Consider the following 24,033-nt stretch of genomic DNA (forward strand, 5'->3'; position numbering starts at 1 on the left):
ATATATGTGCATAAATCTCGAAAAGTGAAAAATTTTGGATCAATCACAAATTGTCACATCATTTACCAAATTAATGACGAAATTGCAAATAATTAAATTGGGACTAATTAAAAGTTGGCATGTGTCCTAAATTGAAATTGAAGACATAAATTGGCAAATTCTGATAACGCCACATGCCATTAGATTGAATAAAATTAATTTGGTCTAATTTGATATTATGATTTGGGCTAAAATCCAATTGTGTTCAAAAATAGGCTTAACTTAGCCCAAATACCAAGCCCAAACCCTAACTCCCGAAACTTACCATACTTGAAGACAAAAGCCCTTTGTAAATACAAACATTTACTTCAACCCCAAGTATATCATAAACTCCGCTTCCTCAAGTGCATACACATTCAACTAAGAGAGAATCAAGTACTAGACATCCAACCACATCCACATCCACATCAAATCTACATCAACGCAAGTTCAACTTTGTGAAACACATTTTTCCAGAAACTTCATGCGAATAAAAAACTATGCTGAAGATTTGAAAAATTACGTAATAATTTGATATAATATTTGGTAATTTGGGGAAAATTTGAAAAGATATAAGATTTGGTGTAAGCAATGAAGCACACACAGATACGGTTACACGATACGGATACGATTAGATACAACGATTCGTCAATTTCTAAACAACTAAGATACGAATACATCATTTTTTATATTTTTTTAATATATATATTTCTAAAAAACGAGAATACTGATACGTTGAAGATACATTTTTTTTTCTTAAAAAAATCTAGGATATAGATAAATTTAGCATACAAGTTAATAACAATAGCACAAAATATAATAAAAACACTAAAATACAATACAAAAAAACTACATCTAAGATGTTGAAGTACAATAGTTAATAAAATGAAATAGAACAATAGTTAATAAAATGAAACAAAAAAGTGACTCATATTACCAAAAAAAAAAAAAAATAGAGGGAGAAATATAAAGATAAATGAAGAACTTCCTGTTTATATTTTGGTAGACTTTGTGGAGGACTTGTAAAGATGAAGATTAGATGATTCTATAGTTTGATTTATTTATTTATTTATTTTTGTCTTTTTAGTTTTGGACATGAGTAGTGATTAGTTTTGGATATGAGTAGTGAGCTTTTAAAATAGGTTGTCTAATTTTAGATTGAGAAAGATTAGATAAGTTGTTTATCTTTTTTTTTAAAAAAAATGTATGCATAGAAATAGATACGTCAAGATACAGATCTAAAAAGTATTTAGAAGTACGATACATGTCTGATACGGATTCTTTACCTCACATGAAGTATTTATGCTTCTTAGGGTGTAAGATTTGAAAATTTTACATAAAATCGATGTATAATTCAACAAGATGTAACAAGAAGCCCACAATAATCAATAAGTGAAAAAATATATTTTTTAACTAAATCTCGATCAAGATGAACTAAAAAAAAACTATTTAAACGAGTTTTAAAAAAGAATACTAATTTTGTAATGTAAAAACTTAAAAATGTTATTTCTGACCATTTCCCATAAAATCGTCGGGTAGGATTGAAAGTTGAAAAAACATCATCAAGAGAGAAACTACCATTATTTTCAATTTTACTTTTTTGTCCTCTGTGTGAGGGTTTAGCCAGGAATTTTTTGTTTTGGTTTTATTGGTTATATTTACAAATTCACACTGGTGTGCTTACATTTAAAATTAATTGAACTTTTTTATAAATACTACTTTTGCAATCCAACCTTATAAGTTCTTCAAATGTAATTACTAGTATTAAACAATTACTCAAAACTTGTATTCTACGCTTTCAGTATGCAAAATGCATAATTCTCAAGGCTTAGGGGACCTAGAGACGGTTAGATATTATTTTGAAAGAATTGTGGCAATTTCAAATGTTTAAACACAATCTATCTAATCCTAACAGCATGATTGTATTGGAAACCAGTAAAATACATAAATCTTTTTGACATACCGCTCTTTCATCTTACAATTCGTTGCATGTAAGGCCACAGCAAAACCCCTTCCCAAAATGGCTATGGAGTTTTTACTGCAAAGCTCCCCAGTATTGAGATACTGGGAAAGCTTCGTCCCAGCAACCAAAAACCTATGGCAACTGCGGCCTAGATTCTTTGATTTCGATTATGATCGGCCAGCTCTGCTACCACGAAGTTTGTAGTAGATTTGAGAAACAAATAAAAGCCTAGGATCATCTTCAGGAATCTCACGTTCCTGCAATTTGAAATTTAAAACAAGATCATTATCAAACGATGCGAAACCTGGACTTTAGATGTGATTTAAACTAGCAAATCATCTAAAATCAAATGCTGGAATTACACTTTCAATAATCAATACATTATGTACAATGGAAATACATTCTTTCATAGTGGTTTCAAAAAGAAAAAAAAAACATTCTTTCGTAGTCTTCCAGGTATACAGTTATAGTTCTTTTTAGTTTTACTTCTAACCACCAAAGCATTTAGTAAGCTGCATGAATACACGAGAATAAGATGTCTTCAAAAGAAAACCAAAATATATCAGAGAAATGAATGCAGTGAGTTCTTGGACTCCTCTGACAAATCTCAACTCGACCAAGACCCCAACTACTAGTAGAAGGAAGTTGAATGTATGAATTATCAAAGATCAACACCAAGGATTACAAATATCGTAACAAAAGGATTAAAGTTCAGGGCAAGAGAATCACCTTCAATCCGTTGTAATATGCTTCCACAGCTGGGAATGAAGGAGATATCTTTCGCGCTTGCAAGAGGTCCCATATGTAATTGGCAGTTGTATATCCACCAGTCTGCATGGGAATATGAAAAAATTAAACTCGTTTTTTGAACCATATGAGCCCCAAAGTAGTATGTCTAAGAATTTTGAGTAGCTAATTGCTACCCACAAGGGTCTCTTGTGAACTAAAATGTAATAAACCATCAACTTACCTTCTCACCCGCTGCTGCAAGGAGGAGCACACTCCCCAATTTGGGGTTCAAGAAAAAGCCCCTGGAGTTCATGTTTACCTGCAATAAGCATTAAAATCAACATCACATTACTAAGATCAATTCAATATTGAATTGTAATTTTAGTAGAACTTGGAAGTTACCAGTGTTTCTTGAGCCAATTGCATTCCCTTTGGTGTATAACCAACCATGGCTCCCTCAACAAGCGTCTACAGCCAAATGAAAACAATAGCTAAATATCCAATTATCTTCAATGCCTACAAGTAAAAACTCTCATATCGTTCATTTGAGGTGTCTATACTACAGCAATCTCATTCGCAAGGGAGATGAAATAGACCTATTGAAAAAGTTAAACTCTGTCTCTTGGGATTTTCAGGAATATCCAAAGACACTTAAACAGAAAAAGAGTAGATAACAAGGATAATAGACCTGTTTTTTTTCGTTTTTGGATAAGAACAGCTTATATGGAGTAATTTTTTCAATGTTGTAAAAGCAGAAACATAGTTGGGTCAAACTCACTGCAAAGAGTTCCATTGCTAAAGGACCCCCAGAATTCAAGTGCTCCTTAAAAGTTTCGTGACCACGATCAATATCTCCAGAATGTAGGTAACACCTGTGAGAAGTTAGTTGTCAAAACATGGAATGACTAATAAAATTAAAGATCCTAGTATAGTATAGATGACTTTGCTCATCCTTCCTATGTCCCAAAAAATCAGTTTTTATAAGTTAGTATGCATTTGGATTGACTTTCTAAGTGTTTAAATAAGTGTTGATAAGTGAAAAAAAAAAAAAAGTGTTTAGAAACACTTAAAAGGACAAGGATCTAAGCCTCTAACTCCACACATATAATTAGACGAGAATTTGTAATAGCAGCCCTTGCAATACACGTGGGTTATATTGTAATTTCAATGAAAGAAGAAAGAAAATTACTGAGTGGGTAAAAAATCTAATAACCAAAAAATCCTACAAATGAAATGTAAAAAATAATGAAACAAGACGACTGCAACTTTTGCATACTGCTGATATACATACAATCATCGCCACATTCATTCAAGCTACATGACAAGGATATGAAGATACAAAAGGCACCAATACAAAAGCCACTAAGCAAAGCATGTTAGAAACAGAAATTGAATGATCACATGAACCGTTACGATAACATAATCAAGCCAAGGCAAGCTCCCATCACTGGAGACTGGTATAATCAAAGGAAAAAAAAAAAGCACTCAACTTGCAACCACATTAGATCAAGCTTAATAAATGGCAGACAAACGCACAAATAAGGCCAACTCAGAAGAGTTCCATTAGATCTACGCAAAATTTATAGTTAGAATAATCTAACAGTGTGATCATTAAAATTTATGGCCCCAGTCATTCTCATCAAAACAAGAAGCAATCTAAAGAACAGCTAAACAAAACCAACTCAATCAGACAATTGCTGAATTCCCATAACTGGGGTAACTGTGAGTGATTCTCATGCAATCAGTGCAATAGTCAAAATCCAATTGATCAATGCTTTGACATTTAATATAAAATGCATGGATTCATCGGCAACAGAATTTAATTTTTGGACCGAACCCTTTACCTCATGACTTGCATTATTATGTAGAGATCGAGAGTTTTTCCATCCTTCTTTAACATGTCCATTATGGTCTCCATCACCTACTTTGATTATAGGAAGAACGAAGAAGAAGAAAATTGATAAGAAACAAAAATGTTTGATACGAGGAAGTTTACACACAGTACCCGATAGAGCTTTTTTTTAAAAAAAAAAATGAAAATGAAAATATATGATAGAAATTAAGTTATGAAGGAGAATGGAGAATAGTTGACATCTACTATGTAAGAAATGATGTTATTAATTATCAGAAAACCTAAAAATAGCAGAATGGCTCAGCCTATCATATATGCAGTTGAACACAAATGAAATAAAAACAACCTAATCTGAATAAATTTATCCTAAATCCATATATTGTGTAATATGAGTCATACCTCGACATTCCTGAGATTCACACAAGCATGCAAAGCAACATGATAAACAGTCAAATTTCTGTTCAAAAATCCTGAATGTCTATGAATATATTCCGCAGTTGGAATATTGTACAATTCCTCTTCTGAAATACCCATCATCACATTTTCAGCCATTATCTTAGATGCATCAGCCGCTGACCATTCCTTTGACTGTTGAACAAATTCAACCACCTGACCATAGAAAAGTAGCATTGTATTGATATATCACCAACCAAACATTAACAAGGACATAAAGAACAGCTGAGATGATTTTTACTTTAGTAGCAAAATCATCTGGCACAGGTTTCTTGTTCATATATGCAGTTATAAGTCCAGAATAGCAGAACTTGTTTAAGCCAAGGCCTGCAGCAGTCATATCTCTGACAATCGTATACCTAATATGTTGATGAAAAAATGTCAGACAACTATTAGACCAATCTCTATTAAGCATTAGCAAGTAGAAAATGACTTAATTTAATGGTGACATTTTACTTGCATCCATTAATACATCAGATAAATCATCAAAGACAAAGGGTTATAATGCTCGCAGGCTAAATGATAAGAAGGTTGTGAAAGAAGTAGCATACACGCGATCTAATCTACCAGCAGCTGCACAAGCATTAAGTAGGCAGATATACGTCTGTGGATGTGGCTTCACTTCATATCTCCTCATCTCATCTAAGATCTTCAATTTAAATAGAGAATAGTCGAAAATTAAAACAGAGGTCAGTATTTTCCTTCAGACTTCCAAAACAACCTAAAATTATATTTTAAACACATATAGAAACCTACCTGGACAGCCTTTTCAGAGTTTTTGCATCTACCACATATTGAGATCAGCATGTTATACAGAGTAACCTGCAAAACATATACGCAAAAACATGAGCGAGAGAGAGAAAAAAGACTCAATTCATATTCAAAAAGAACCTACATCAGGAATCAACCCCATGGCCTTCATTTCATCCCTGAAGAAAAACGCATCCTGGAAACGAGCGCCTCTCATGGTTCCAGATATGAGTGAATGGAAAACGTCCCTTGTAGGCTGCACTCCATCCAGCATCATATCGTCATACACATCCCTCAATAAGATGTACCTAAACCAGAAACACATAGAACAACACGTCATTTTAAATACAAACGAACAAAAAGAAAAACAATCAATCAATCAAAGAAAGAAGACCTTTTCTGGGAAGTGATGGAGTCAATTACAGTGTTATACTCGGAAACATTATCGGCATAATTCCGTTTACTGTACTCTACCGTAGAAACAGCAAACGATCGACGCTGTCCAAGATGACGGACAAACGAGCGGCTATGACCTGAACAGAAATGGAAGAACAAAGAAACGTGTAAGCTAAAGACAGTGGATTGAGATTGAGAACTGAAGAATTTCATGGCGAAGGAGCAGAACCGGCGACGGATTGAAGGAGCTTCATTCACACTGAAATCAAGGACGGAGAGAACTCTGTTTCTCCGGCGAGGTTTCTCACCAAAACCCTCCCGTTTCGACGATGTTGGCCTTTTTTGGTGCAAGATGGCAGTTTAGGGCCTTAGCCCAAATTTGTTGTGCTTATAGAACTTTTGATGGGCTAAAGAAGAGTCAAAAGCCCAATTCATTGGGGCCATTTCAGAGTGTAGTGCATTATATGACTATATATTGGACATGCAGGTTTTCGAATTCCATCTCGAATGGTTATTATTAGGGGTGTTGAAAAAATTTAATGATAAAAAAAACAGATCAATTCAATCTAATCGGGTTGGATTTAAATAAATGAATTTTTTTTTGATTGGGTTGGTTCAAGGGTTCACTTATAATTCGAACTTATTATTTACTTTAAAATATTTTTTTTTTTTTAATTAGGATTCAATTATATGCGGATATATATATTTTTGTTTTATATAATTACATTACTTTTTAAATAATTCATTCTCTAACAACTTATAAAAAAAAAGCTTTTTAGCACTTTGAAAAGAAAATTTATATTATATAATTGAAATTGAGTTGTTAATCTTAATTTAATATATAAAAATAATTAAATCAAATTTCTATAGATTAACATTTTACTTATTTTTTAAACAAAAATTTAATCAAATAATCTGAATAATCCAAACAAACCTAACTCAAATATTTTATTTATGGTTGAGTTGGGTTGAGTTCATTTTCTAATAAGGATTATTTAAGTTAAAGAAATTTATAATTCGAACAATTGGGTTAGGTCTAAAAAGTATTCAATCTAATTCAACCCAACCTACAAATACCTCTAATTATTACTATTAGGTATAAACTCATTGAATAACATTTATGGGTACCAATATAAATTATTAAAAGATTGTTGCATATATGACAAAATGAGCTAAATTAATAGCAAAATTTATAATTATTTGTAAAGATAGCAATATCTAAGTGAAAGGTATAAAAATTCCTCGACTTCATTCTTTTTATACGCCATTTTTTTCAATGCATATTTTATTTGATTGGAAATTATTTATCAATTAAGTTTCTTATTAGTTCACAGTTTTAGTCTAACAGTGGCCTTCGTAATTTATTATTTTTTTCTTTTCTTAGCCAATGTTTCACCAACTAAGTTTCTCTTTTATCAATTGAGCTATCTATTTTTTAGCCATTTTTTATCCACTAGGTTTTTTTTCATCAACCAAGATTTTTATTAGCTCACAACCTTGATCTTCGTAGTTTTTTCTTGTAGCCTATGTCTATAGATTGTGTTTTTGTTTTTTATTGAGTTTTTACTTTTATTATCTCTTATCATTGATATACTTCAATAAGTGATAGGAATTTGTCACTAATAAACTTAGATTGTGAATAAAATCTATGAGTGATTGACTAACTCTTATCTATTGCCGATTGAAGCCTATGACAATTTTTTTGTCAATGTTAGGAATATCTATCATTGTCTAGCATTATGATTGAAATTTATTGTTGGTAAGATTCTATCACTAATAATTTAGTGATAGAAGATAATCACCAATAGACTTAATTGACTACTTATATTTGCATGTTGATTCTATTTGGTGATAGAAATCTATCGCTAATGCTCTATTACTGATAGATTACATATATTTTGATTGAAGTCTATCAACGATAGTCATCTATCATGATAGAGTTCAATCAGGGTGCATGTAGTTTATCAGTGATAGAAGCCTATCATACTACATGCACAACAATGTGATCTTTTCATAGAAATTAGGGTAAAATGCAAGTTAATGTCTATTTGGTCCCAAAGTTTCAAAACGAACATTTTAGTCCTCGAGATTTGAGAAATAGTTATAAATGGTCCTTGAGGCTTCTTAGACTATTAGTTGACTAATGAAAAAAAATGATGTAATCGTTAAATGATGATTGGGCTTGCTGATTTGGAAAATGTTATTAATTAAATATATATATATATATATTTTTTTTTAATGATGTGGCTTCCCTCTCCATTGTTGAACACATGGGTATAGTTCTGTTCAACATCAATCACAACTTTGACAGAGTCCATGGAAGGGTCTTTCTGCTTATTATTTACAAGATTGACTAAAATTTCATCAAAGATTTTGTAAAGACTAGGCATATAAATGACGGATCGATGGACTGTCTTATCGTTCTCATAAACCCAAAGGTTTTGAGTGTGCTTTTCGATGGATCCTACATAGGTATCGGACTGGAGAAGGATGTGCTCGAGTTGAGTCTTCTTTTGGTACATTTATTTGATTGTTTTTGTTGGAAAAAATAATTTGTTTGCATTAATCGATATACATTGATGGTCATGCGATGATCATGCGTTGGTCTGACGAATATGCAGAATGCGTTAATTGTGTATGCGATGATCATGCATTCCTGTCACAAGTTTTCTTGCTCTCTCGCCAAATATAACGAGATCATAAGTTTCTCGAGATGATCCGAGGTCAAACACGAGGACTTGTAACTAAAAGATGATTGTAAAGTAATGTATTTGTGGCGGAAAAAATAAAAAGAAAGAAGCTGATTAATTATGTGCTACTCCTACTCCTAGTTAAACAAATTGAACAATTGAAGTTTGACTATGAGAATTGGTAGAGATGCAGCAACTGTTAACGCGTAATGAGATGCATGGAAAAGTAGAGTTGTGGAGGAGATATTACCAAGTCTTTAAGTTTGGTCGCAAGGGTAATCCCAGCTCGCTACACTAACGCATCACACACCTCTTGGTGGTCAGCCACATGCTTTATATCTCTATAACGCATGGTTGCGTTAAGCATGAGGTTATTCCTATCTCTAGGAACACTGCTTACTTTGCTTAGTTAGTTTCACTATTTACCCTCTTGGATAGTTGGTTATAGCTACTCCGCTCATAGACAAGCATTGTGATGGCCTCACACTAAGCAAATAGAATTGACTCACTATACTTGCACAACGCATACCTCTCAGTGGTTTGCTACATGCGTCATATCTATATGTCGCATGATTGAGTATGCGATAATCCTTGCAATCTACACTTAACTAATTATGGTGAAAGAAAAAGATGATAAAATAGAAGAAGATGATGAAAATGATGTTGAAGGAATTAAAAAGATGCAATGATTGTAAAATGTATTAATGTCTTAAGCCAAAATATAATACAATACAGAAGTGAGAAGAGAGATGGATGGCTAGATGTAGGCAATCTCTTGCTTCCATCATATGTATATCTAGGCTATCGGTGGTGCAATGGATGGACGCTGGAGTAGTCCCTCTCGAGATCTATCTTCAGAGAAGCTTCAGTCATCAATCGAGTGAGGTTGTGGAAGTGAAGAACTCTCAAAGACTTTCTTGCTCATGCTCTCATCTGTGATCACAAGAATCTACTCAAGGCAGAAGTCCTGGATGCTTGAATTTGGGCTTCAAGACTCTATTTATAGAGCTCAAACACCGACAACTTTGATAATCCCGCTCTAAATCACTGCCATTTCTAACTCAGTAGGTGAAATGTCATCATGATCTTATCTCTTTGATATTCCCAAGGTATGCGTTCATACTTGCTTCTTCTGTAGGACCAACACATCTCACCTACTCTTTGCGATCATACCTTTTATCATGGCTATCACTTTGTAGTTGCGGCATTTCATGCGACCAACTTATCTTCATTAAGATCAACATATGCGATAAACTTTACGATGGTTTGGGATCAATGCATGTGCCCTGCAACAACTACAAAATAGACATTTTGACGCAAGATACCGCATGATATAAGGTTAGTGGGGATTTTTAGTACTGATCAATGCAAGTTCATTATTCCACATGAATTCTTAGCAATATCAATGCATGTTTTGCTCATCAACTCTCATAATTCTAAGTAAAAGGCTGCAATAGCTTGTATTTCTACAAGTTTTCTTCTCTCCTATTTGATATGTGATTGACATTGACAACAGTGCTATTCTGCAGTAGTTTATTCTTCTTCTTGTCCATCACGATGGTAGGGAATCTAATTTCTTCAGAGGGAAATTAAGGGTTTGATTCAAAAATTTGAAATTCAAAACCTGCAATATTCTATTATTAATACCATATTGTTTGTGCTCAGTTTGGTTATTTAGTCAATTGATTTTTTATAACGACCCGACTTTCTATTATACTGCTAGGATACCACTACATGCATGCATAGGCTTGATAATATATTTCTCAAAGGAAAATATTAATTAAAAGAAATAAAATTTTTCCTCCATTAAATAAATCTCTAAAAGAATAAAATCATAAAAAAAAACTATTGGGGTACCCTTGACCCTAATTTAGAATAAATTAAGTAAATAAATAAAGGAATAAAGGAAGTAACCAACAGTTTTAAATATTAAACTCCTAAACCAAATCATGTTAAATAAAAAAATAAAAATAAAAAGTGCGGAAGCGATGCCAAGTCCCAATGGCTCTATTATGAATTGCTCTGGTCATTCGTCGATCTATCTTTACCTTTACCTAGAAAACAGGAAAAGAAAAGAATGAATATAAAAATACCTAATAAGTGACTCACTATTGGGCCCACTAAGTGAACTGTTCGCCTTCTTATCGAAACTCAAGTGCACATTATGCATTGTAGGCATAGGCATAGGCATAAGCATAAGATGTGAACCCGAAGGCACGCTTTCATAAGTAGTGACACTGGAGGGACACGGTCTTAAGCATAAGTGGTGATCCTAAAGGAATACTGAAACATAGACATAAGATGTGAACTCGAAGACTCACAACATGCGATGTACATAGCCCGATAAGAACACTAACAATTACTATCAGTCTAATATAATCATAAACATGGAATTATAATCTTAAAACATGCTTAAGAGTTTCCAGAACAGTCTCATTAGTCCATCCATCAATCAAATATATCAACATTCGCATAATATCATATTTTTCGTAGCATAAACATAGACCCCTATAAAACTCTCAACAGTCCAACGCAACAAATCATAACAATTCAAACCACCAAACAAAGTACATTCATATACTTAACACCAACTTGAGTTCGAGAGCGAATTGGTAATAGATCGTTTACCTCTCAACTTAAGCCCCAAATAATTAGTAACCCAACCCTCTTATGGAATTAAAATATACTTGGATCAAACTCCACCTCAACACTCCCAAATCAGAGACCGAAAAACTACACACAAAATTTAGGTGTCAAACCCTATAGCATACAAAAATCAATAATCATAAATATTTACCAAAACTGCCAATATTTGATCCTTAATATTGCTGGACAGTGGACCCATGATCTCCAAAACCCGAATCTAGCAATACAGTAATAAGGTGTAGGCCAAAAATTCATTGGACAACAGAGTATCAATCAAGGACAGACCTAAAAATGCCCAAAATCTTACCCTAAATGGCAACAATCGATAGGATCTGACAACAAACTAGCGATATAAGGGATTGTCCGTGTCAGTCTGGCAAACGGATGGTTGGGCTAGGCCGGCGAATGCCAGAAGAGGCTTGCGCGGCTGAAGCCGAACGAACGAACGACTGGGCGAAGAAATCGGGTGGCAGCAGAGCGCGCGAGAAAGAGGGGAAAGTGACGCGGATGGTGGCTGAGACCGCGGGCGGCTGGCGAACGTAGCTAGAAGTGGCGCAACGTGGATGACTGGCTAGGGCGCGACTTGAACGACCAGGCGAATGTGGTCTGCAGGCGACGTCACCTCCAGCAACGTCTTCACGTGACCTGGCGTGGGCTTAACGGCGCGAACAGATGAGAAATTAGAAGGGGTCTGACGGTCGAAGAGGAGGAGGAAAAGAAATATTCTTTTATTTTTTTTCTTTAGAATGTTGGATTTTATGTCTTAAAACTTATAGTATTAATTGGCAATCAATAAAAAGTTATAGATGTTAATTCAATAAATATTATTATGTTGTTTTCTATTTTCACTACAATAAGTTTGACTTTTGCCAACGAAGAAGACTGTTGGCAAAAGTCAAAAACCCGTCGAGAAAACCTTTCCTGACAACATTTCAATTGTTGGTAGTTTTGTCGGGACAGCCTCGTCAAGAAAACCTTCTCCAACTCAAAAAAACCCTCGTTGTCGGAAAAAAGATCTCACAACAAAATAAGGATATCAAATTTCAGCCGCTAAATGAAACTGTTAACGAAAGCTATTTCTCCCAACGGTAAAAATGATTTTTTTACCATCAGAATAACTAAACTTCTAATGACGATTTCTTTTAACGCCGGGAGATGGTTACTTATCCCGACGCTCAATCTACAATCTAACTATCGGAAAAGATTATCTTGACTTATTTTTAGTATTACATTTGTCGACAGTGACCTATTTTAGCGTCAGAGAAAAGGTAAAGAAAAAAAATCATGAAATTACACTTTTTCCTTACACCTCTAACATCGGGATGATATATTTAGGCATCGGAAATATCTTTTTTCTTTATTTACTAAATACTATATATATATATATATATATATATAAATGTCATACATGTTTAAATCTTACAAATATCAAATAAATTGAAATAAAAACTGATAAAATTAATTAGATGTCTACAACATTAAATAATATCCACAAAACATGTTTGAATCTTACAAATTTATCAAACTACTAATAAGATTTGTCTTAAAGATTACATAATATCCACAAATTCTTAACCCAAAAATAACATTATATAATATCCATAAAGTAATTCTACAGCCTAACTTAGCTAGTTGGGAGATGCATCTTAACATCAATCTCGAGATACCTACAAAATACAAATTTAAATAATTATATTGTTAAATATACTATATATCAATCTCAAAATGAATACAAAACTTAAAATTCAACTAAGAACATTAACGAATTGAAACAAACCAACTCACATTTACATATTTCAATCTCAAACTCAATATAGAACTTAAAACCCAACTTAAACTTAAATATAATTATACATTTATCCCTATACCAATTTTAAACCCAACATAAGAACATTAACATATAAATTAACTTTATCCAAACTCCCCTTCCACCCCCCTTTGCCACCCACACCCACCCACTTACTTTAATCTTAAACTCAATATAGCATATACCCATCTCAAAATTAATCTCAAACTCAAATTAAACTTAAACATAACTATATATTTACCAATTTAAGTACATTAACAAACTCAATATACCATACACTAACTAAACTTTACATAACTATACATTTATGTTGTTATCATAGTTGTAGAATAACAACATACAGAGTCTTCTAATTAGTTTACTACGAAATGTGAAGAGCTCATACCTAATTTGGTTTATCTCTTTGTGATTTTATGAGCTGTAAGATCATAACTTTCATATCATCCATCTCAGTTTGCCTTCTTTCTTCCAATTCCTCCAATCTAGCAAAGCTGGCCTTTAAGGATACTCAGTTGATAACTTGTTCCTAATCTTAATCCACGCTTTATCCATTCTTAATAATATATGTGATAAGTTGAACCTGTATGATTTAGACAATTAGTTATATTAGAACTTATACTTTCAATTTCTAAGTGTTATTTTTTTTTATTAGAAGAGTTGTTCTCTATAAGAACAAGATTGAATAGTGGAGGTAAATGAGTAATTAAATCTTAAACTTTTAATTATCTAACACTTTATTACATTTATGCTATGTTGGCAATTTCGTTGTTAATTTGATTGCTCTTTGCAAATTTCTGAATCGTAGTAATGTATTTTTGTTCCACTGTGCTTCTTTGGGATTGTTTCGGAGTGGTGTAAATCAGTTATTATTGAGTGGGTCGCTTTAGCTATGAATTAGTCGGGGGAGTGAGATTGAAATTTATGGTTCACTAATGTTAATGATAAGTTGTTACTTTGAAGCTTGAATTTCAATTTCGAATTGGGTATATGAAATTTTTGTTGTTTATTGCTCATAATCTGATTGTGAGTTTTATTGTCTTAATCTGCAGAACTTAATACACTATTGATTTGGAACAAGGATGGGACTTCATGCAAAAGGGAATCAAAGTATAAGAGAGATGAAAAAGTACTTTGCAAACAAACAGTTCACCAACAATTATGTAGTGCATAAATGAGTGGAATGAAGACCCAAAAAAGTATGGTGTTGAAAATAACCAAACAGAGACAATTTTATTTCATTTTTTTCCCTATAAATTCCTCAGTCACCCTTCTTATATTTTGAACTACAAAAGTGTTGGATAAAGAAACTTTGGAAAAAAATTAACATGAAAAGCTTTGTTGGTTATGTAGAGGCCATTGAGGTCCACAAGCCCTACATTGCAATGTTGTTTGTTCAATGTGTTTATTCTGGAATGGCTTTGTTTTCTAAAGCAGCCATTTCTCAAGGCATGAACCAAACATAGCATAAATTTATCTTATATTCTATTTAAGTCTTAAAATTTCGTAAGCCTATTTTTTAAAGTTGAAAATTTGAAGGACTAAAATATATACAAGAAAAAAAAAAAAAAAAAAAAAAAAATACTGAAATAGATTATAACAAAAACAAAATCACACTCAACCACAGAAATTTCACTTTATTACACAAATTTATGTTGTTCCATTTAATTTAACAAAAAAAAAAATGGCATATCAAATTGTTGGTTTATCAATGATATAGTATATTCTTGCTTCGAGTCTGTAAATCCATGTTGATCGAAAGAGAAATGGTTGTTGAAGAGATTGGAAGAATCAGAGATATTCGAGGCAAGTTCGAAGATGAAAACAAGTAGAACAGAAGCATTCTGCCATATAGCATCACGATGCTGCTATCACAACATTGCAAAGCTGAAAGGCAAGGCACAACGCATCGGATCCGTAGTGTTACAACACTTCGAACTTTGACGGAGTCATAGCGGCAAGCGCGAGGAGGCTACAACGTTGGAGTTTTTAACCTGATTTGTTTTATATATTTAATTAGTATTAATTAATTGAACTAATATAATAGTTATTTTAATTTAATCAATTAATTTTGCATTAAAGTGTCAAAATCGATCCAATATTTTGTTGTTTAAATTAATTTAGTTATGCATTAGATGTATGTTTAAATTAATATTTGAATTCATATTACATATTGTATGTCATATAAATTCAAAAATACTCACCTTAGAATAAACATGTACATGCATCATAATTACTTATAAGTGTTATATTTTATTATGGATGCATGATTAAATTAGCATGCTCGAGCATCATGATATAAGTGTTATGTTATAATGATGTATGATTACACTAAGCATGTTCATGCATCATGCTATATATTAAAATTGTTATAATAAATAGTGAATGTATGTGAATGCTTGTCTTTCATGTATGATTTATATAAGTGTTATATTTATCAAATGAAAATAGAATTTGCAATGAGCATGACATTACTTAGATAAATATAATTGTTGTATTTATCATTGTCATTAGATACAAATTTTATAGGCTTTAATAAAGCATTAAAATATAAGTGTTATAGTTTTAATGAGATAGATTAAAATCCATAATCAAGAGTTGCATGCAAACATAGGTCCAAATTAGTTTTAAATAGTTTAAAATTGATCAACCTAGACTTATGTTATTTCTAATGGGATAAGGAATAAGTTAATATTTTAAATTTGTTTTAACAGGATTAAAATGAATTTAATCAAAAGATTAAATTTATAAAATAATTGTTCATAAGAGGAAGGGGTATTTAAGTTGACGGAAATGAAACATCTCTACCTACAAACTGACTTGGATGGTGAATTGGACAAATATTTTATAAGCATGCAATAAATGATTGATTTTATTAAAGAGTTTAATAAATGAAATCAAGTATTGTTAAATCATTTAATATAAATGTTTGAGAAAATTAAAAGGACTTCGATAAATTCATTAGCAGGATTTTAACTAAGTATAATAAAATCCTAAAAATATTAGAATACTTTAGTGGGAAGAAATTGGTATATGTGAAATAGCAAATTTCAGCTCTCACGTCCCTAAGAGTTCACACCATGAGATTCATGCTTGGCTTTGTGTCGTCCTGAGCGCGGCTTCCCTTCGAAAATTGTTTGCATAAGTCAATAGCAAGGTGAATAGGGAAAATGTTCATAGTAACTGGGAGAGGGATGTGTGTCAAGTATTCTACGATCTCTTCCATTAGGTTGTACCATGAGATTCCTATGGTCCACCTGCGTGTCGTCTTGGAGTGACAATCCCTTTAGAGGGTTTGATCATAGGAGTTAGAACAACGCAAACTCCAGCAATGGATAGGGATTTTTAGGTTAATCTATTGGGATTGGTGTCTTAAATCTCGTAGGGTCTTATAGTTTGTAGTTGTATTGTACAAATATCTTATTTATTTAATAAAATATATGATGTTTTATTTCAATTTGAGTTGCATTGACCACAAACCAATAAACTAACATCCAAGGTTATTTTGTATATTAAACATGTATATAGAGACATACGGGTAGATCATGTTTAAGTGATAACTTAAATGGTCTGTAGTAAATGAATAAGGCTGGCCTTATCCTGGTGACACTACGAGTATGGCCCACTTTGAAGATGTTACAATTGTTGTAAAGTACTACAAATGATCTTATCTTGATCAATCATGTGGAGACATGTGAGTGAAGATATTCTATACAAAGAAGTTTGCATAAGACCAGACCACAAAATGTTTAGTCTCATTATATAACATCGTTCATAATAGAGACTTACATTTCACCAGGATGACCATAGGTAATATGACCCGAATCCTAAGTGAGTTGTGAACTCCTATCTATGAAGGTGGTCCTTTGATTTGTAGGGTGAGAGTGGCCAGATCCCCAACTCAATAAGCCTACTATTTTAGGGATTCGTCTAATTGGGGAGCTGGAAACACAACTGCACAAGAAGAAATTCACTTATTCCTCAACGTCGAGGTAAGTTGATAAAATGCTCCCTTAAGGGTTGATTCTGGGGCTTGAACAATGTGGTGCCACACCCTTTCCTGGCCCAAGAATGGTTTGGTCATAGTTGGAGTATGATTTATTGTTCATTAGAGGGATCAGTAGTACTTAAGAAGTTAGATGTAACTACAGGGGCAAAACAGTAATTTTGGCCTAGTTGTACTTACGAGCAATTTATGAAGGGTCATCATACTGTTGATTGTTTATATTCAATGGACATAGAAATATATCTATAATGCAAAGAGTGCAATTGTCGGTCTTTAGTGGAGTGTCTGCCAGTTAACAGATGATAGATAACTTAATTAAAGGAGTTTAATCAATTATTCGCGTACCGTTAGAGCTTTAAGCTATAGGTCCATGAGGAGCCCTCTGTAGCTCAACGAGAATTAGTGAGAATCAGTTTTTGGATTAACTTGAATTGTTCAAATTAATTGAGGAAATTAATTATATATGATATAATTAATTTAATTTAATTATATTTTAATTATATTTGATATAATTACTATAATTTATTTGATATATTATAATATATGAAGTATATTTGAGAGGAAATAAATATTTGAATATGATCCAAATATTAATTATATGAGTTGGATTCATATAATTAAATTTAATATAAATGGATTTATATTAAAAGTCGTTGATAAGAGAGTATTGAAACTATAGGTTACATTGTATCTGATACAATATGGAAACTATAGATTATATGTTATATTTGATATAACATATAGTTTTAATATATATTATATGATAAGGTAGTTATATATATGTTTTATTAAATAAATAAATTTATTTAATTTAATTTATTAAAATTATTTTTGGGAGGAAGTTGTAACTCCCTTCCCTTCTTTTGCTCTCTCAGACGTGTGAGTGGGTGGTGGTTCCCCATTTTGTACAGTGTGTGAAAACTAAAACAGAGATATTCTCTCAAGACACAAAAATGTTTTGTGTGAAATCTCATCATCTTCCTCCTTTTCTCTTCTCCATCAAACTCCCTCAACCAAAATAGTCAGAGCCCACAAACTCTTGGGTTCTCATCCTTGAGAATATAGAGGAAATTTTGTGGTGGTGTTCATTTGTTCAAGGGAATTAATTGAAGAACTGTTCTTCAAAGGTAAGGGTTTTTTAACCCATTTTATCTTCTTTGTTTGTTGTTTTTAAGCATGCTGCAATTTTCTGAATTAAATGTATGTTTTTGTTCTTTTACTGTAAAATTTTACATACTGCGAATTTTGGAATTTGGGTCCAATCCCCACTTCTGCTCAAGGACCTCTAACAGGGTTCCTTCATAATCTTCAATAGTTGTCTTTCCTTTCGGTAGTCTATTGAAGCGTACCTCTGGGATCAAAAAATGGGGCGGGGGGAGGGGAGGTGTCACACTTACGGGATGAATTAAGCTAGTTAATGAATCCTTGACCGAAACAACGATAGCTAAAAACTATAGGAATAAGAGTTATTATAGTATTAGTGATTGGCTGAGATGACTTAATCCAGGGGAGGAGTAGCTTATCACCCTTTGGTGGCTGTTGCTCTAAACCTGTAAAGTATCGTTGCAAAAACTAAAATCAATAGTTTAATTAGGGTTCTATAATTACATGTGTTTTTGTTAAATTGATTGGATAATTATGTAATGGGTTAAGACAAATATAACTAATACGGCCAATTGATTGTTGTTTATTTCAACATGTCTTCCACAATCATATCGTTGCTTAAAAGTAAAAAATTAACCCGTGAAAACTATGCAACATGGAAATCTAACCTGAATATAATTCTGGTTATTGATAATTTGTGGTTCGTCTTGACGGAGGAATGTCCTCCAACCCCGCTCGAAATGCATTCCAAGCCTTGAATGATGTTTATGATCATTGGACAAAGGCCACTGACAAGGCCCAATTCTACATCTTGGTAAGTCTATCTGACGTTCTTATCAAGAAACATGAGGCCATGATGTCTGTGCGTCAGATTATGGAGTTCCTCCAGGAGATGTTTGGACAACCATACATTCAGATCCAACACAAGGCCTTCAAGTACATTTACAATGTGTGCATGAAGGAAAGCCAATCAGTGAGGGAACATGTTCGACCTGATGGTCTAATTCAACATTGTCGAAATGAATGGTACAACCATCGAAGAGCAGAGTCAGGTATCCTTTATTGTAAAATCTCTTCCAAGGAGTTTTCTTCAATTCTGTAGCAATGCAATTATGAAGAAAATACAGTACATTCGGACTACTTTTCTTAATGAGTTATAGAATTTTCAGTCCCTTATAAAAGGTAAGGGACCAGTAGTAGGAGAGACAAATGTTGCCCATTCGAAGAAGTTCCATAAGGGTTCATCCACAAGAACTAAGTCTGTTCCTTCATCCTTTGGTTCTAAGAAAATGCAGAAAAAGAAAAGAGGAAGGGAAGGCTCCCGCTGCTAGGAAGGGCAAGGGCAAGGGCAAGGTTAAGACTTACAAGGGCAAAGGCTTCCACTGCAATGTGGACGGTCATTGGAAACGCAATTGCTCCAAGTACCTTAATTGCTGAGAAGAAGAAAGAGATGAAAGGTAAATATGATTGACTAGTTTTGGAAACTTGTTTAGTGAAAAATGACCATGATGCATGGATATTTGATTCAGGAGCCACTAATCACATTTGTTCTTCTTTACAGGGAATTAGTTCCTTCCAACAACTCGAAAAAGGTGAAATGATGCTTAAAGTTGCAACAGGAGATGTCATTTCAACTTATGCAGTGGGAGTTGCTAAGTTGTTTTTTGGAAGTAGATTTTTGTTTTTGGAAAACTTATACATTGTTCCCAAAATGAGAAAGAACCTTGTTTCTATTTCCTGTTTAATTGAACAATCGTACTCTGTTTCTTTTTCTTCTAATGAAGCCTTCATTATGAAAAATGGTGTTACCATTTGTTTATCTAAACTAGAAGATAACTTATATATGTTAAGACCAACTAAATCAAATGCACTTTTAAAAGGCGAAGAGTTTCTCCAAGTAACAATGATATGTATCTTTGGCATCTGAGATTAGGTCACATAAATCTCGATAGGATCGGGAGATTGGTAAAGAATGAACTTCTAAGAAAGTTAGAAAATGATTCATTACCTCCATGTGAATCTTATCTCGAAGGAAAAGTGACTAAAAGACCTTTTAGTGGAAAAGGTTATAGAGCCAAGAGTCCTTCGAGCTCATACATTCGAATCTTTGTGGTCCAATGAATGTAAAGGCTAGAGAAGGTTATGAATACTTTATTCTTTCATAGATGATTATTCGAGGTATGGTTACTTATACCTAATAGAACATAAGTCTGAAGCCTTTGAAATGTTCAAAGAGTTTAAGGATGAAGTTGAAAATTTATTAGGTAAAACAATTAAAAAACTTCGATCTGAGCGGGGTGGAGAGTACATGGGTTGGAATTTCAATACTATATGATAGAACATGAAACTTAATCCCAACTTTCAATACCTAGTACACCTCATCAGAAATGTATTTCAGAGAGGAAAATAGAACCTTATTAGATATGGTTCGTTCTATGATGAGCTATGCTCAATTGCCTAATTCGTTTTGGGGGTATGCAGTAAAGACTGCAGCTCACATTTTAAACAATGTTCCCTCGAAGAGTGTTTCTAAAGCACCTTTCGAGTTATAGAGGGGTGTAAATCGATTTTACGTTACTTCAGAATATGGAATTTTCTTGCACATATGTTAGTGACAAATCCTAAAAAGTTTAAACCTTGTTCAAGATTATGTCAATTTTTTGGTTACCCTAACGAAACAAGAGGTGGTATATTCTATGACCCTCAAGAAAATAAGGTTTTTGTATCGACAAATGCTACATTTTTAGAGGAAGACGACATGAGAGATCATAAACTACGAAGCAAAATAGTATTAAGTGAAGCTACTGAAGAATCAACAAAGGTTGTTGATGTAGCTAGTCCTTCATCAAGAGCTAATAAAGAAGCCATCACTTTAGGTTAGTCTCGTCCTTCTCAATTATTGAGAGTGCCTCGATGCAGTGGGAGGGTTGTGATACAACCTCGCTGTTACTTGGGTCTAACTGAAACTCAGGTTGTCATACCAGATGATGATATTGAGGATCCATTGTCCTATAAACAGGCAATGAATGACATAGACAAGAACCAATGGGTCAAAACCATGGACCTTGAAATAGAGTCTATGTACTTCAATTCAGTATGAGAGCTTGTAGATCCACTTAAAGGAGTCAAACCTATAGGGTGTAAATGGATCTATAAAAGAAAGAGGGATGTAGTTGGAAAGATATAGACCTAAGCTAGACTTGTAGCATAGGGTTATACCCAGAGGGAAGGGTTGATTATGAGGAAACTTTTTCTCTTGTTGCTATGCTTAAGTCTATAAGAATTCTCTTGTCCATAACCACATATTATGACTATGAGATATGACAAATAGATGTTAAGAATGTTTTTCTTAATGGCAATCTTAAAGAGAATATCTTTATGTCTCAATCTGAGGGGTTCATAGCCCGAGGTTAGGAGAAAAAAGTTTGCAAGCTAAATCGATCCATTTATGGATTGAAATAGGTATCAAGATCTTGGAACTTTATATTTGATACAATGATAAAATCCTTTAGTTTTGATCAAAACGTTGATGAACCTTGTATCTATAAGAAAATCATCAACGATAAAGTATCTTTCTTCGTATTTTATGTGGACGATATTTTAATCATCGGGAATGATGTAGGATACCTTACTGACATTAAGGAATGGCTGGCAAATCAATTCCAAATGAAAGATTTGGGAGAGGCGTAATATGTACTTGGAATCCAAATTATTAGGGATCACAAAATAGAACATTAGCTTTGTCTCAAGCAACTTATATCGAAAAAATATTGACTCGATATCCGATGTAGAACTCTAAGAATAGTTTATTACCTTTCAGGCACGGGGTTCACTTGTCTTAGGAACAATATCCTAAGACACCTCAAAAAGTTGGGTAGTGGCACTGGGTGGACGGTCTATCCGCCCTTAAGTGGTATTACCAGCCATTCTCGAGGAGCAATTGATTCAGCAATTTCTAGTCTTCATCTATCTGGTATTTCATCCATTTTAGGTTCTATCAATTTTATAACGACTATTTCCAACATGCACGCTTCCACATCAAAGTTAGCTAGAATAATTCATTCTGTCTGTTTTCTTTGCTTTAATGCCTATTGGTGTTCCAAAAGTACCTTTTCGAAGTCCTGGAGAGGAAAATGCATCGTGGGTTGACGTATAGTGCGACTTGTCAGATATATTGGGCCATATGGTATTTCCCCATTCTCTCCCCCGATGGTCGCCTCCTCATTCTCGCAGGCGTTCGTGATAGCCTCAATCGCGGCATAGATATGGGCGTCCTCTTCTTGTGCCCTAGCCTCCCTTTCAGCATCCAATGGATTCCCACCTTCACCATTTGGTTGATCCAGGTGATTCCGTTGTTGAGCTGCTGGGGCAGCAGCGTCGCAAAGCACTCTCTCCTCGTTCTATCAAATGTGTCTTTTTGGGTTACTCTCGTCTTCAAAAGGGGTCTCGTTCTCCTGAGCTTCGTCGCTTCTTTACGAGTGCCGACATTACCTTTTTTGAAGATACACCCTACTTTCCAGTCTCTCTCTATCTATCTCTGAGATGTTTGGATTTTTCAAAACTTCATGGACATGCAGAAGAGAAATACTATCCTCACTCGGACCAAGACATAACTTTTACTTGTTCAAATAACAATTAAGGTGAAGCAGGGTCAGGAACAACGAATCTCTTTATGATAAACAGATTCATTTTGCAAGTTCGTTATTACGGGTAGTTCCTACAAAGGATCAGACTAATGACGTATACAATACTTGAATTCTCGATGAGAGATGATATTTGTTATGCAGTGGGAATGATCAGTAGGTACCTGTCCAATCTAGGGTTAGACCACTGGACTGTGGTTGAGAACATCCTCAAGTATCTTAGGAGAACAAGAGACTATAAGCTGGTGTATGGAGCTAAGAATTTGATCCTTACAGGATACACCAACTCTGATTTCTAAACTGATAAGAATCCTAGGAAATCCACCTCAGGATCAGTGTCTACCCTAAAGGGGAAATTGTAGTACGGTATAGCATCAAGCAAGGACGCATTATAGATTCCACTATGGAAGCTGAGTATGTAGCTGCTCGTGAAGCAACAAAGGAAGCAGTTTGGCTCGGGAATTTCCTAAACAATTTGGAAGTGGTATCAAATATGAACTTACCAATCACTTTATACTGTGACAATAGTGGGGCAGTAGCCAACTCTAAAAAACCTCCCAGTCACAAACGAGGAAAACATATTGAGAGGAAGTATCACCTGGTACGGGAGATTATGCAACGAGGAGATGTGATCGTCACAAAGATTACCTCAGAGCACAACATTGCTGATCTATTTATGAAGTCTTTCTCAACTAAAGTGTTCAAGGGTCATCTAGAGAATCTAGGTCTACGAGACATGGACATTGTATAATCTAGGACAAGTGGGAGACGGGTATATCAATACCTTAGTTTATTGTATTTATTTACCATAATCCAACCTTTTGGATTCTGATACCATGTACAATCTATTGACTAGAGTTTTAGTTCAAGTGAGAGTTTATTGGTTTTATATCCTAAAACTCATAGATAGTAAATATTATTAATTGACCATCATTAATAAAGAGTTATAGATGTTAATTCAATAAATGTTATTGTGTTG

At 33.7% G+C, this 24,033-nt stretch overlaps 1 protein-coding gene across 2 annotated transcripts; it reads right to left on the reverse strand.

The window, feature by feature from the left end:
* Positions 1-1,822: 1,822 nt before the first annotated feature.
* Positions 1,823-6,521, reverse strand: LOC120089912 (pentatricopeptide repeat-containing protein At4g35850, mitochondrial). 2 transcript variants are annotated; one of them, XM_039047353.1, is made up of 13 exons: positions 6,391-6,521; positions 6,160-6,298; positions 5,911-6,073; positions 5,772-5,837; positions 5,567-5,664; positions 5,257-5,374; positions 4,962-5,171; positions 4,555-4,631; positions 3,489-3,582; positions 3,113-3,178; positions 2,952-3,029; positions 2,711-2,812; positions 1,823-2,238 (listed from the first exon to the last, which is right to left on the reverse strand). In XM_039047353.1, the coding sequence occupies exons 1-13, from the start codon at positions 6,413-6,415 to the stop codon at positions 2,149-2,151; spliced, it is 1,326 nt and encodes a 441-aa protein (XP_038903281.1). In that variant the 5' UTR covers positions 6,416-6,521; the 3' UTR covers positions 1,823-2,148. The 2 variants fall into 2 exon arrangements, with proteins under 2 accessions (XP_038903281.1, XP_038903282.1); XM_039047354.1 differs by lacking the exons at positions 1,823-2,238; positions 2,711-2,812; positions 2,952-3,029 and having other exon boundaries at positions 3,164-3,226; positions 3,399-3,582.
* Between the last annotated feature and the right edge of the window lie 17,512 nt (positions 6,522-24,033).

The sequence above is a fragment of the Benincasa hispida genome, chromosome 11 (assembly GCF_009727055.1).
Source record: "Benincasa hispida cultivar B227 chromosome 11, ASM972705v1, whole genome shotgun sequence".
NCBI classification, from domain to species: Eukaryota; Viridiplantae; Streptophyta; class Magnoliopsida; order Cucurbitales; family Cucurbitaceae; genus Benincasa; species Benincasa hispida.